This window comes from Lemur catta, chromosome 8 (genome assembly GCF_020740605.2).
Source record: "Lemur catta isolate mLemCat1 chromosome 8, mLemCat1.pri, whole genome shotgun sequence".
Lineage (NCBI taxonomy): Eukaryota > Metazoa > Chordata > Mammalia > Primates > Lemuridae > Lemur > Lemur catta.
In genome coordinates, this window is record NC_059135.1 from 86,644,053 (window position 1) to 86,658,660 (window position 14,608).

General features: G+C 36.9%; 1 protein-coding gene across 7 annotated transcripts in view; it reads left to right on the plus strand.

Moving 5' to 3' along the window:
- NCKAP5 (NCK associated protein 5) overlaps positions 1-14,608 on the plus strand; it is a 768,565-nt gene that overhangs the window by 195,429 nt on the left and 558,528 nt on the right. For 6 of the 7 annotated variants that reach the window (XM_045560321.1, XM_045560316.1, XM_045560320.1 and 3 more), the window contains one exon: positions 3,033-3,106. In XM_045560321.1, the coding sequence (XP_045416277.1) occupies positions 3,033-3,106 (74 nt within the window). Of the gene's footprint in view, positions 1-3,032; positions 3,107-14,608 lie in introns of those variants that run through there. The other variant, XM_045560323.1, reaches the window with a different exon arrangement.

A 14,608-nucleotide genomic window follows, 5' to 3' on the forward strand; every position in this document is an offset into this window, starting at 1 on the left:
GGTGCGCCACCACAGTCGGCTAATTTTTTGTTTCTATTTTTAGTTGCCTGGCTAATTTTTTTCTATTTTTAGTAGAGACAGTGTGTTGCTCTTGCTCAGGCTGGTCTTGAACTCCTGACCTCAAGCAGTCCTCCGGCCTTGGCCTCCCAGAGTGCTAGGATTATAGGCATGAGCCACCGTGCCTGGCCAATTTCTGTTAGCCTTATATTGTGTGTATTTGAGGGAGGGGGTTAAGAGGCAATACCAAAATAAACAAGTAAAATATATCAGATTTTAGAAGTAAGAGTTCTATAAGAAAAATTAAAGCTAAAAATGGATGGAGAATCCATAATCTTAGTTTCCCATTGTTAAATGGTTTAAGATTTATCATAATCATTTTTATGGAAAATTGGGTAAAACTAGTTTAAATGGAAGCAGCTATTACTGTTATTTGAAATAGCCTTTAAACTACAATTCAGTGACAACTACATTCAATAGTTAGAAATCTATATTATTATTATTAATAATAATTTCTGCCTAACTACTTATTCTAATATTCAGCAACTAAAATCTAAGAGCCATGCACTTAAAAATCTCAAAGTTTGGTAAGAGAAGAGAAAATGAATAATACCTTTACATTGTAAAGTGATCTGCCTTTTGAGAAGAGGTATATAATACTCTGAAAATGGCTATGCTGACGATTCGGTAAGTATGATGGTACATACTTACTGAAACTGTCTTACGTAATCCTTACAACACCTCCATAAATTAAGCTTTATTTATCCCTTTGAAAAAGATGATGAAATTAAGGCTTTGAGAGATTAAATAATTTGACCAGGGGAACATAGCTGGTAAATATCAAAGCCAGGATTGAACGTAAGTCTCTTTCATCCTAAAATCATATCTGTCATCACTACACCTCTCAGCTTTAACTTGTGACTTGAGCTAATCAGAATGAACAAAATAACAAATCCATTGGTTTTAATCCAAACTGCTTTCTTGGACTTGCATATGATTTGGTCCCTGCCTACCTCTCCAATTTTATTTTAGATTCCACAGCCCAGTACACCTGTTCCCAGCCCCCAACTGGCTTCCTTTTGTTCCTCCAACATCACATTTTGGGGTCTTTGCATAGTCTGTTTCCTCTGCCTACAGCGTTCTGGCCTTCTTATCTCTACATGGTTGCTTCCTTCTCTAAGTCTTATCTCAAATATCATTTGCTCAGAGTCCTCTTCCCACGACTTTAGGTGAAATAGCTGCCCCCCCCCAAAGTCTTTCCTATCACCTGTCCTGGTTATTTCCTTCGTAGCATAAAACCAATCTGAAATCAGTCTGTTCATTTATTTGTTTATTGACTCCTTGAGAATAATAGTAATGTAAGCTCCTGGAGGGCAGTGGTTTCCTCCCTTTGAGTTATTACTTTATCGGCAACACTTAGAACGGCACTTGGTATATAATAGATGTTTTAAAAATAGGTGTCAAATAAGGAATGGGTGAATGTCTTTGAGGTTTGTATTTTGGGACAATGCTTTTACATTTTTTTCAGTTGGACATATTTGAGAATTAATGTCTTTGATAATGTTCAATGTTCTAAATCAGGATTTAGCTTTTATTAGGACGCTTATAAACATAACCACATATGTTACAACTTCCTGTAGCAGACATTTCTGCTTTGGTTTTAACACCCCCAATGATCTTGTTTAAATAACTATTCAGTTGTCACTTGAAAATAAGTGTTTATTCAATAAGCATAAAACTTCTTAGCTAATTATCTGTAACACAATTATAATATTTTAGATTCATAACAGTTTTCACCTAGACAAGGTCTTCATATACCTCTAGTCTAACTGAAATATTTTGGAAAGGTAAAAAGGCTTCTTCAGGGGTACATGGGTAGGTCTAGGACCAGAAACTCAGGCCTGGGCCCTTTCCATTATATTATCAGATCAACTCCTATATTTCTCTCCCCTCCCTAACTACAGTGAATATGCGTACAGGAGCAATAGATTATGTGTATGTGTAGCATTTAATAAGAAATCTGTATTTCAGAAAGAAAAATGTATTAATCAAAGCTCCCAGTTTATTTCAAACCCATAGAAATGAAACAGTAGCTTTCACGGGTTCCTTGACGTTGAAATCATTGCACACTATCCCATCTAAGGCAGTTGTAGAAGATGAGCTTTGCAGGCTAGACGTTAAAACAGAAAGGGAAAGAAATACCAGATTTGGAACGCAACAATATCAAAAGATTTTACATATTGTATTTGCTCCAAGTTGGCAATTGAAAATGTACTGCATATGAGCCTCATCTTCAGAAATCACAAATTTAAAAACCTATGGATTTTTCTACATGTCATCATGTGACAAATGAATTCTTCATTTTTCAGACATGTTTCTTGAAAATAGTTTGACTTACAGAGATCAATTTACATACACATTTCTACAGAACAGAATATACCATATCTTTCATGTCTTCTTAGAAGCTAAAGATTTATCTTCTAAGAGTTAAAAAAAAAAAAGGAAATATACTATTGTGTGTATATATGAGGAGGAAGGAAAATAGACATGCCCATCAATGTTTGCAAATGCTCAATGAATGTGCAACATATATAAAGAATTCTATATAGTTTGAAAACATAGCTTTTGGGGGAAAGTGAGTTATAAGACCACTATAATCAAGACCTCTATTGTCTATTTATTTTTATTCTTCTAAGGTTGGCAGTAACATTGGCTCACTTTTATACAGTAGAACACACAGACCCCAATGTAGATGACTGTGAAATTTAGGGGTTTTTCCTGTGAATAAGAGGACTTGTATGCTGACTCAGTAAATCTCCCGTTCTCTTCGGTGATTTTTTAAAAAATACTGTCACAGGATATGGGGAAAACAGCATTCATTCCCAAATGACTGTGATTGTGAGTCACAGAAGCATAGACTCCTAGAACTGTGAGGGACCTAGGGATTATCTTGTTGAAAATATCACTTGTAGAGATGAGGAGAGTCTTAGAATTCTGGTGACTGTTGTAATAAGGGTTTAATTGTCTTTGTGCAGGAATACATGGACTCCAATAAATACATTGAGCACCTGCTAACTCAACTCGAGGAGCAACACAGAAGTCTCTGGAGGTGAGTTAAATTCATGTTCCTATTTGTTTGCCCAGGAGGAAGCCTCTATAGCTTTGTTGATCTAAAATACTTCAGTTAATCTAGAGAGTATACTAAGTCCTGTTTAGCTAAAAACTGTTATGATTCTAAGACACGACAGTCTTAGAATTGCAACTTGTAATGTTGTGGAAACCAGAACCCACATTCTCTGATCCTTGCCTGTGTAAAGATTTTTTCTTTATTTAAAAGTAGAACATTTCTGCTTAAAAGTTCGGCTTCTCTTCATGTTAAAGGGAAATATTTTAAGAATGCTATTGTATAGTTTTCCAATGTTAAGTTTTTGTTCTACGTGGTGAGTTCTGACACTAGGTAAGGAAAGTATCTGAGAATATGTGTGTGGGTATATTGGAAATGTAGATTAATATAACAGAAGTCACATTCATTTCCTGGGGCCGCTTAGGAATTGAGACTGGCAAAGATGGTTGTGATGTCATTATTTAGCTTTTTAGGGCTCATGTGGCCACACTGTTTACAGGTGCTACTATGGAATTTGAATTCCTTTTTCTAAATTCTGATAGCTCTTGCTTTTTGAAATAAATATGCTAGTGCTTAATTACATGAGGCCTCACAGGGTACTAAAATTGTTTAATATAATTACCTTTGTCTCACCAGCCCCAGTAAGCCCCTAAAGTTGTTTCTTTCTTTCTACCTCCTCACAGCATGGAGGAGAGTGCTCTCTGCATGCAGAGATGGCAGGTAAATATTTACCAACCCTGTGGCCTTCTTGCCACACCTCATCAAATCCACCCCCACTGAGCTCTGTGCCAGGCCATGGTACCCCTTCTCCACGTACCATTGTAACAGATTCCAGCCATCTTGAAAACCTCTTCCCGAAGAAGTTCTAGTTCTTCAGTAAAGTGCTCTATATTTTATAATAATTTCTTCTGCTCTTATGTTAGTTTTCCTGCTGGAGTACAGATCCCTGGTTATAATAATACAAAATATTCTATTCCTATACATAGAAAAACTGGTAAGATCCAACAAAAGTTCAGTTAAGTCTGTTTGCCAATAAGGGACACACCAGTTAATTTTGTATAACTTGATGCAATATGTGCTAGATTTGTTCTTGAGAATATAGCCTGGTTTTGATAGTTTTATTTTGTGAGCCAGTGTATTATATTAATAAAACCAACAATAATGTATTTATGGTTGTGTGTTTTTAAATACATCTTCTATAGATCTATTGGAAAGTATATTTTAAAAACTATTTAACTGATATATAACATTTTATTTCAACTATTTGTATAGAATATTCTGTTTTCTCTATCTTTCAAGAGGAAAATACAGAAAAAAATGATGAATACCATCTAATGAAAGAAATTCAGAGTTTAATTTGGTCAGTAAGTGTATCTTACACATATCATTGTGGAAGAGTAATGGTTTCGGCTCTTTGAACTAAGAAAATCTGCATGGAAAAGGCTATTTTCCTACTTTCTTGAGATAGCTAATGAAAACCTTGGTCTTCTCAGATAGGATTAAATTAAAATCCCATTTCAGGTATGGACTTAACCTAACATAATATAAGAGCTGAGAATTTTGTGTACAATCACTTCCTAGAAATGCAATTATTACCATTGAAGAAGCAAAGCCTTATATATAGTGTCAGAGGATCTAATAAAAAAGCTCCATTTGAATAACAATAGAGGGCAATAATGGCATTTGGATAGTCTGAATAACTACCAGTGAGAAAATGGAAATGGCAGTATTGAAAAGAAAATGAACTTCAATAATAGCAGATTTATATACTATTTATTGAATCATGAAATTACATTTGATTAAATTTTTGCTAACAGATCCTGACTTGACTGACTTAAAGTGACAGGTTGTGACTTAAAGTGATGGTTATTACAATATCATAACTACAACTATAGCCAGATTGTTTTTGGTGAAAATTATGTGAGTGACAGTGAACAGTGTTGGAAATCCTTTATCGTTATGATTAAATTGTTAAATGCTTATTCATGAGTTAGGATAGAATCTATGGTGTACAGAGTATCGCAGGAATAGCATGTCATGTACACAGGCACGACCAGATTGTCTGAAGTTTAAAAAAAGTTCCCGTAAATCAGTATAGGCTCCTTCTAATTTTATTATGCCTTTGATTTGTGGCTGCTATAATTATCACAGGGTATTCTATCTGTCATTACTGGTGATATTAACTGATGGCCTTGCATTTATACTTGAGCTAACTTATAACTTAAGAGAGACAAGTTCAGAATATTTAGATCTTCCAGTAATAATTATGGTCACCATTAATTTATGATCACCACCTTCAAGGATTGATCAAAAGCGTGGCCGACACAAGACATACTCTTATTGCCACCTGCTGAATAAGAAACAAACTGGACAAATGACAGAGGATTGTGTGCAAGAATTAAAAAGTTTCCCTTTCTTCCTGGAGGGAGCTACTAGTCTAATAGATTTAAGTTGTTTCTTATAGCATAACCATCTGCTGTGACACAAAAATATGTTGTAATCACACTTAAGATAACCAGTTATTTTGGGGTCCTGTCTAGTATTCTACTGAAATAGACCTATAATCTATCTCTGGGTTTTCAAGTTATGGAGGAATTTGTGGAGTTCAAATATAGCTGTCTAGCAATGAGCAGTCCTTTAGCTCAACTGTCTTTTTGACGCCAACAAATCCTTTCTAAAGAGGAAAACTTCTGTGAATTCATCTAAAGGAGAGGATGGGGTGGGAATCTAGAACTTAGTCTAAGACTTGAACGTAAGTCTGGGTAGGTTTAATTTGTTCTGCATCTCCCTGCTTGATTTAAAAAAGAAACATACGTAGTGACAATGAGTATACGAGTTGACATTGAAACACAAGCATAATTTCCTGTATCTTTATTTGTTCTAATGTGGAAAGTTAGTATTAGAGAAAAAAAGGATTTTTTTGCACTTGATGATTTTTATCATTTGTTACTATTTCTGATTTGGCTAAATATACCTGTGACTGACAAGAAACATTGTAAGAAACAACTGTGGAGTCTGTATTCTAACATTTGATAACAATCTTTATCCATTTGCAGCCTCAAATTAAGAGTTTAGAATAAACATAGACAGCTGGAAAATACAAAGCAAATTCATGAATGCTTATGGCACTGAAATTATACTTTCATGCCACAAATGTGAAATTATGCATGAAAAAATGGAAGCAGCATAGTGCTGCAATAATGGAAAGAAGACTGGACTGGAGGTTTTGGGGACCAAACTGGCTGTTGGATAACATCTCTGAGACTGAGTTTCTTTATCTGCGAAAAAAAGATATCAACATAGCTAGTATTTAAGATTGCTGAGCACTGAGAATATAGGAAACAATGTCTAGAATACTATATTGCATTTATAGAACATATACAGACACATGTTAATTTTAATAATACTTAAATATTGTGCAATGATAAACTATGTAATACATATATCATAGAAATCTTCAAAGAACCTATGAGTAGAGATGACTAATATAACAAAATTACCTAACAGCTTGCCAGTAACTCAACTAGATGTCAAAGTATTCATTTCAGATTTTTGTAGGTTAAATTGGTGACAATGTTATCAAAAGCCTATATGTTAATAAAGAATAAGTAGGTCTGCATGGTCAAAATCAAATGATAAGATCTGGTGAATGCAGAGTGTCAGCTGCCAACCCACAGATTCTAGATCACCGAAGTCTCATTTAAACAAGCTATATCTGGACTAGGGTTTCTCAACCCAGGCACTGTTGACATCTACTCTAAGGTTCTGAGGAACACACCTTGGACAATGGTGATCTGTCTAGTTGATATCCAAATATATAACATGTATGATTTGTACCTTGTCTTCCTTGTCCACTCCACTGATTCGGGGTTTTGTCGACTTGGTGAAAGGGCATCTAGCAGTGAGGAGTCTAGGTTGTTGGCAAAGGGGAAAGTCAACATGTAAAAAATCGAGTCCCAAGTTCTTCATTTTCCTGAGGGACAGCCCAGGTCTCAATACCAAATTCTAAGAATCTAAACTATGTTTGCCTGAGTGAAATGCTTAACTCCTGGTTTCCAAGGGGAAGATATGATGGTTTCCTACATCACCAGGGGGAGTAAAACACTTAGTTGAAAAGCATGCATATAGGTCCTTGGTTAGAAGAAGATCCTTTAAGGCTCATCTCTTCCAGAAAAAAATTTGATGGTTTTAGCATATCAAAATTCTTTAAAATAGAATTTCGCCTTTGTTTTTGGCTTGCATGTGATTCTTATTCTAAGGAAAGAAATAGGGAAAAAAATTGGGAAGAAAAACTTTGCTTTCATTCTCTCCATGACTGAAATGTAGCTTATTTAAGTACAGTGAACATTGAAACAAAATGATCCACACACCAGATACTCATTCATGTTCTCCATAATTCTGATATATCCATACATTTTGGGGGTAGAGGTTAATGGCACGACTGCCTCTAAAATTCTTTCCAGCTCTAAATCGAGAGCGAAATTGCTTGCTGGGAGCCCACATGCCATTATTCTATCCTTGAAAAGAAAATTCTTTGCTAATGTGTTACCTAGAAATTGTCTTGATGTTGTAAAATAGAGGTAAGAAGGAAAAGCAGATATGCCCCGAGCAGAGTACGGCCCAGAGCCTCTCGGCGATTTACCTTCTATGTGTCCCAGATCATAGAATTGTGTTATCCAGGCATCTTAAGAATTAGCATGTCTCTATCCTCATGGGGTTAATTTATGTAGACTAAGGAGATGCCAAGTATTAAACAGGTTGCCTTTGCTGTAATCATAGATCTCCACTGGGAGATCTTAATTGGCAACAAGTAAAATTGCTCTGCATGAATTCTTAATGGTGGACACTGAATAAAATAAGAACTATGATTTGTTTTTTTAAATCCCTTCAAGAGAAAAAGAGGCTGTCTCCGGGGGACAGAATGTGTAGCAAACAAAGAGAGAGCTCAGTGCACTGTAATGGCTATAAAAGCTCTGAAAGTAAAACATCACGCCATGCCAACTCAATAATGGCACAGGGATTCCCATTCTGCCTCCCTGTCTCACCCTGCTGAGGTCAAAGGAGATGAGAGCTAGCAAGCCTTATATTATCTTCCCCTCTTCTCAATCCTTGGGCTGAATTTGTAAATCATAGCTGTATTCACAGGCAAGTGCAAGCCCCAGGGCCACCCTAAAAACCCATCAATGTCACTCCGCAATTACCCACCAGGGGTTGTTTCAGAGATGCAGACAGTCTGAGACCCCTGCCAAGATAAGAGTCTGGCCTCTCAGCCATGCCCTCTGCCCAGCACAAGGGAGAATAAACCAGGGCTCTGGAAATTGGGTGTTGCCACATGCTTCAATGGTTATGTCATCCCTGGACAGTGGTAGGGAGGGCTGTGGGCTAAGCTATACACCAAAGGATACTTATTATGAACTGTTGGTCCCGCACTGAAGAGCAAGGGGGTGTTTCGGCTTCTTCTCATAGCTCTGAAGCCCCTGGTGTTGATTAGGGGGTGCCTAGTTTTTGAACGCAGGTTTTCTGGGGCAAGGAGACACCAGATAGGTCAAGGTGACACGCTACACCAATTTCATATCTGTGATTTCCTATTTCTTGTCAAATCTGCCCACATTTCTTTCTTTAAAGAGCCACGCTAATCCATCAGAGAGCCTATATTTAGGTCCTAACCTAATAAACATAAAATAGACTGTTTAAAACCTTGGGTTTTTTTTTTTTTTTAACCTTCCTTTTCACTCTAAACCTTGTTTGTAAGAAACATTCACATTTTTCGAGACTACTGCACTGGGGCTGGAGGGAGGGAACTGTAAAACACGTTGTAGGAGACTCTGTCCTTCAGAAGCTCAAAGAAGGCTTCCCAGAGGAGGTGGCATTTTGATCCGAGTCTTGAGTAGGAGCAAAATTGGAGTGAGGGCAGATAGAGAGTCAGTGTTTGAATAGATTGAATTTGAATTGTCTTTAAGACTTTAGGCTCTAACAGTAGAGAGGATGAGGAATTCAAGTCTAGAGTTCTTTACAGTTAATAAATGAAACACTATATAGATAGAGTTGTTGGATTAATCTACAAAGATATAAAGCTGCCCTCTAATGTAACTGGGGAAATATCCCCACTTTAAAGATAGATTTACTGCAGCCATGAGAAGCTTGAGTTGAATAATATTGTACCAGCAGGCCCATATATGATTTAAAAATAATTCCACTTCTAGTTTAAACAGGTTTATGTTCTTCAAGAAACACTCTTAAAGTACTGAAAAACATTCCAACATCAATAAGATTTGGGGGTCACCCAGAGAAATTTACCACTATTTAATCTGAAGACATTTAGCTTAAAACACACTTGTTATTTTTAGACCCATGCTTATCTTAATATGACAGCCAGGAACCTAATGTGATTTATTTATCTGAAATTAAAATAAAGAGCCTCAAGCAAAAGGCATTTTGTAGATTTATTTGGGGTAATAAAGATCACAAATATTCCCTACTAAGTTGAAAGAAGAAAAACTCCAGCAGGCAACAGTATAAACGACCCCCTTGACATAAATGCATGTATTAAGGCTGAAGTGCACCCACAGTAAGAAGTGACAAAGTGCCCTTTTTTTAATCTGGAAGGAGAAATGAAATGGGTAATTTACCATGGCCTTCTATGTAATTTTAATTTTAATGGAAACATTCACTAACTTGTTAGTGTATAAGCATAGTTACGACTTTTTTAAAAGGAATTGTTAGGATATAATTCTACATATCTCTCCATAGGGGTAACTCTGGATTTAAAAGAGATAGATGCCCCCCCCCCAATAATTCTTTCCTTATTCAGAGGCCAGAGAGGGAGTCCTAGGACCTCACTTCCACCCTGCAACCCTGGGGAGAGACGTTTGGGCCTCTCTGAAAAGAAGAAATACAAAATGCTTTTTTTTTTTTTTTTTTTCTCAGAGGCTTTAACTATGGCACACAGTATGATTTCTTTTTATTACAAATTAGTCCTCATAAATAATCCAAAGAGCTGAGGATGAAAAGTTTCCCTGAACCAGAGAATCTGGAATAGGTTAATGAAACTGGAAAGTAGTTGGAAGAGGCACACTCTAGCTATGCCAGGGCAAAGACGCCCTGTAAGAAGGCTGATGTTCGTCAGAGGGTTGGTTGAGGTTGGCGTCCTGTGGCTGGCTTCGTGGCCCAGGCACCCTCAGGAGGTTGCTTTATGGGGAGCTGGACTTACTTGCTGCTCTAGCTTTGCCTTCTCCTGGGCACGCCATGATTATTCTCTATGCCGATAAATCTAGATTTTTATCAGATGTAAAAGTCTGCCTGAGAGAGAAAGTTAAAGATACTGCAGCTCTCAGCTCTGTGCTGCCACATTAATCACATTTTACTAATAGGGCGATCTCTCACAGGGACCCCAAGGCTGCTCTAGCTCCTGTCCTCCACTCCCTCTCCCATTCAGTGCAGACATCACTGCCTCTGCGATGCTTCAGCAAAATACAACACACCAGTTCCAACCATGTAGGTCTCAGTCACACGGACTGACTTTTCTAATTGCCGTATGAGGACAGGTCTTGTACCCTTAGCATCTTTGACCTGTAGGACTGAGTCTTCTCATACTTATCTCTTATCGCACTTGGTGTAAAATATGAAACCTTAAAGATAAAACTTCACCCATATTGAAAGCATAGGGACAACTGGGGATGTGTTTTGTACATGTTTGTTCCTAAGTGACTTAGCACATTTCTTGAGACATTGTAGGGATTGATGACGATTCAAGAGGAAAAATTACAGAAATTTGTAAGGGCTCATGTGTTCATTAGAGATAAGCCCATCTTTATTTGTAAGTTCATGAAAGAAAAAAAAAAGTCAAGCAAGCATAGCAAAAAGTCATTTGTCGCAGTGATGTGCAGATGCTAAATGGGATACGCGATTTTGAGATAGTTACCGGTAAAAAGTTACGGGGTTGGAATGTTTAATGAAGACGTAAATGCTATTCCTTATATACAAGGCCAGTAAGAATGCCTGCTTCTTGAGACTTTTATTTTACACATCTTTCAAAATCCAGTCATAAAGTAAGAAATTTTAATGCTTGTCATGTCTGTGATGATGTCATTGCATATCATAGTAAAGGCTCTAAGCAGTATCAATAATAATCAAATGTGTATTTCTACCCCATAATTTTATTCCATTGATCTACCAGTTGTGATCTTGAGCTGAAAACAACTTTATCAATAGAAGCAATGAAAGAATATATCATAATTTTGAAAGAAAGCAATTAAGACACTATCATAGGTTCAAAAAAATCCATGATAAAAATCAAGGCCTAAAATATTAAGTGTTTTATTTTTTTCACCTTGGATGAGTGAAAAAGAGAATAATTGTAGATATACAGATCAAGTTACTTTTACAAACATAATCAGGGCTTAATCTGAAAAGCTAGAAAGGGGGTAATTACAGAGAAGGTCTTGAGAATTTTGGCAAGACCAACATACACTTGAATTCACAGGGGAGCGCAGCGTAAATGACAAGGAGAAAGGCTGTCAAGTGGAGGGTGAGTTTGCAAAGATTAGTGGCAAAAAAGAACAATGAAAAAAGGTAAAAGGGCAAAAAGAGAAGAACCAATAGCTAAAAGTATAATAGTATTATCTAGCTCCTGTAAATAACCTAATTTTAAGTTAAAGGCATTTTTTTCTCTTTATCCCTTAAAACATTACTGATGTACCCTCTAGTCCAGTTGGGGCTGGTCTTTGGCGGCACACCAGTACAACCGGGGGCTCTGTCTGATCATTTGGTCACTATGTCATACTGTTTGTTGCTAACTTTTAAAAACGTCATCCCTGGTTCATCCCCTGTACTGTGAAGGTCAAGTCCTGATTCTGCTACTTACTGTGTGGTTTCCCATCGGTTATGAGAAAGGTTTGACGTAAATATGTCAGTAGTCATTTCTTAAGAGTTAACAATTTATAATCTTTACCGATCATCTGGGCAGGCCAATTGAAGGGTTGAGTGACAAAGATAAAAGAGAAGTGATAGGTACATAAAATTACTGATGGTCGGAAGTGGCAGTTTCCCTTCTTGAAAGAAGGCAGATGCTAATTATTTTCATGAACCTTGTTTTCTTTAAGCTCTAACTCTTGGACTGTCTCTTGGCACCAAACCTTCCAGAGGTAATAAAACAGCATGCTGACAGACCCAGGGCACCAGAGCAAGGTCGGAGTCTGTGACCAGTTTCAAAAGGTTTTCCAGGAAATTCTATTGTATAATGTTTAAGTTTCCACAGAAGTTATGAGCACTGCATGCTGCAAAAAAAAGTTATTTGCACAATATTAAAAAAAAGAAGCAGTAGCAACTCAGGGGTTACGGTCCCTATTAAGGGAAATTGCATTGTCTAATATTGTCTGTCTAGTATTCTCTGGAAGTTCAGACTCACTGGCTAATTGAAAGCCAAATATGTATGTATTTACTAGATTTATTCAGTTATATTGCGTAATTGATTTTCCTGTTTCTCTGTTTTGGAAATAGAAATATGAATGAGGTCAGTTGTAGAAGGGCATTCTAAAAGAGAAATTCTTTGATATTACAAATGATCAAAAGTCCTCGCAGTTGGATCAGACATTTACTTTAGGACTTTTGCTTTTGGGATCATTTGTCCTCAAGATGACATAATTTAAAAGGTATCTAAAGTCACATCTATCCAAAAACATTTCTCCCAGTGGACTGCTTGAAATTCCTATGCTCGGAATAAAGGAAATCGGTTATCCAGGAAGTCATCTCTGAAATTTGCTACTGGAGGAGAATTCTAGCATTATTCTCTTAGCTCCTTGTAGTGCTCATCAAGGATTAGTTTGCCAAACTAATACCCATGGAAATCTGAGTCCTGGAAATTGTTTAGCAAAACCAAACATGTTTAGAATGGGAGAAAGGAAGTTGTATTAGGAATGTTACGGTACAAATCCAAATATTTATATTTCTAACCACATATGTCCTTATCAACCCTGACCTTCTTCATTACTCATTATTCCTGCACACGCTCCTTTGTTATCCTTCTCTCCATTCCAAATGGCCAAGCCTTGCCCATGCCACAAGGTACAGCCCAAGTTCCTCTGTTCCACACCCCCTCAGCCCACCTGGGCCCCTTCTGCTCCCCCTTAAACTTGAGACTATACCACATATGTACACATAATGATGTACATCTTGTAAAAACTCTAAAAGTATTCCATATACCTTAGTTTTGACTCTACAAATATTGTCAGCACCTGGCCTTACGCTTTGTTATATGTCAAAAAATGATGGTTAGCCTAGGGTTGAACATAATTAGTGTTTAGCTAACACATCTTGATTTTTCTTGAACAGGGAAATTAAAAGTTCTATGTGGTACTCTTGCTGTTTAGATCATATCAAGATTATTTAATTTGGATCTCAGTTACAGACACTATAAACCAAGGAGTGTCCCCAAGGCCAGTGACTAACATGGTATGAGGTGCAGAATACTGAATTAATAATGTGTAAGGAATTAGAGATGTTTAGTTTGACAAATAGAAGACTAAGGGATACACCTGATACTTATTTGAAAAATGCCACGAGTTGTCTTGTGGAAAAGGAATTAGAGGCATCCTGGGATAGTTAGGATGGAATTAGTAAACCAGTTGTTCAAGTTACAGCCTGACAACTCAGCAGTAGAAAGGGATGTTCTAACACTTACTACCATCGGACATGGAGGAGGTTCTTGAGATAGTGAGCTCTGTACCACTGCAAATGGCAAAGCAAAACCTGGGTGACCATCTTTCAAATCTAATGTAGAATGCATTCTGGTACATTGGATAGGAAGAGACCAGACACCCCTTCATACTGAATGACTCAACATCTGGCTTCCACCCTCTAGCCCTAAGGCTGCATCAGTAGCTCCACTTGTAATGTTTACTCCCTTTTTTGTACCATCCCTTTGACAGGATTTATCTAAAGATAGTTTTTCATATTTTTCCTTAGCCTTTCCTTCTCCAAAAGAAGCAATGTAGCTTCCTTCCATTGGTCCTCATACAATTTGTTTTTCAGACCTTGCTTAATCATGGTCACCTACTGGACATATTCTAGTTTTTCAATTTTCCCCTTAACATGTGGAGCTCCAATATAAACATAATATATTTTATTATGACCAGATTACAAGTCCAATTTTAATCATCCTTTGAGAGAGGGTTGTTATTCTAACTTTATGATTTTTCCCCTAGTGGTACTAATTGTTAATAACCTTTAGGCAAAATACCTAAAATTCCAGCATTGCATCATGCATATCCAATTACTCTCTTGTGGACTCAAAGAATATAAATCATTATTTCAAGAAAGGGTGAAGAGTGTTTTAAATTTAGAAGATCCATCCCTTTTTTCATCCACTGCTCCTTTACTTCCCTCCACCCCCTTTTGAATTGCCTTGCTCTGTTTCAGATCTTCCTTTTTCTAATGCCAAGGGTTTATTTATGGTTAAGAGGTCATGGTGGAATTAATAATTACAAATAA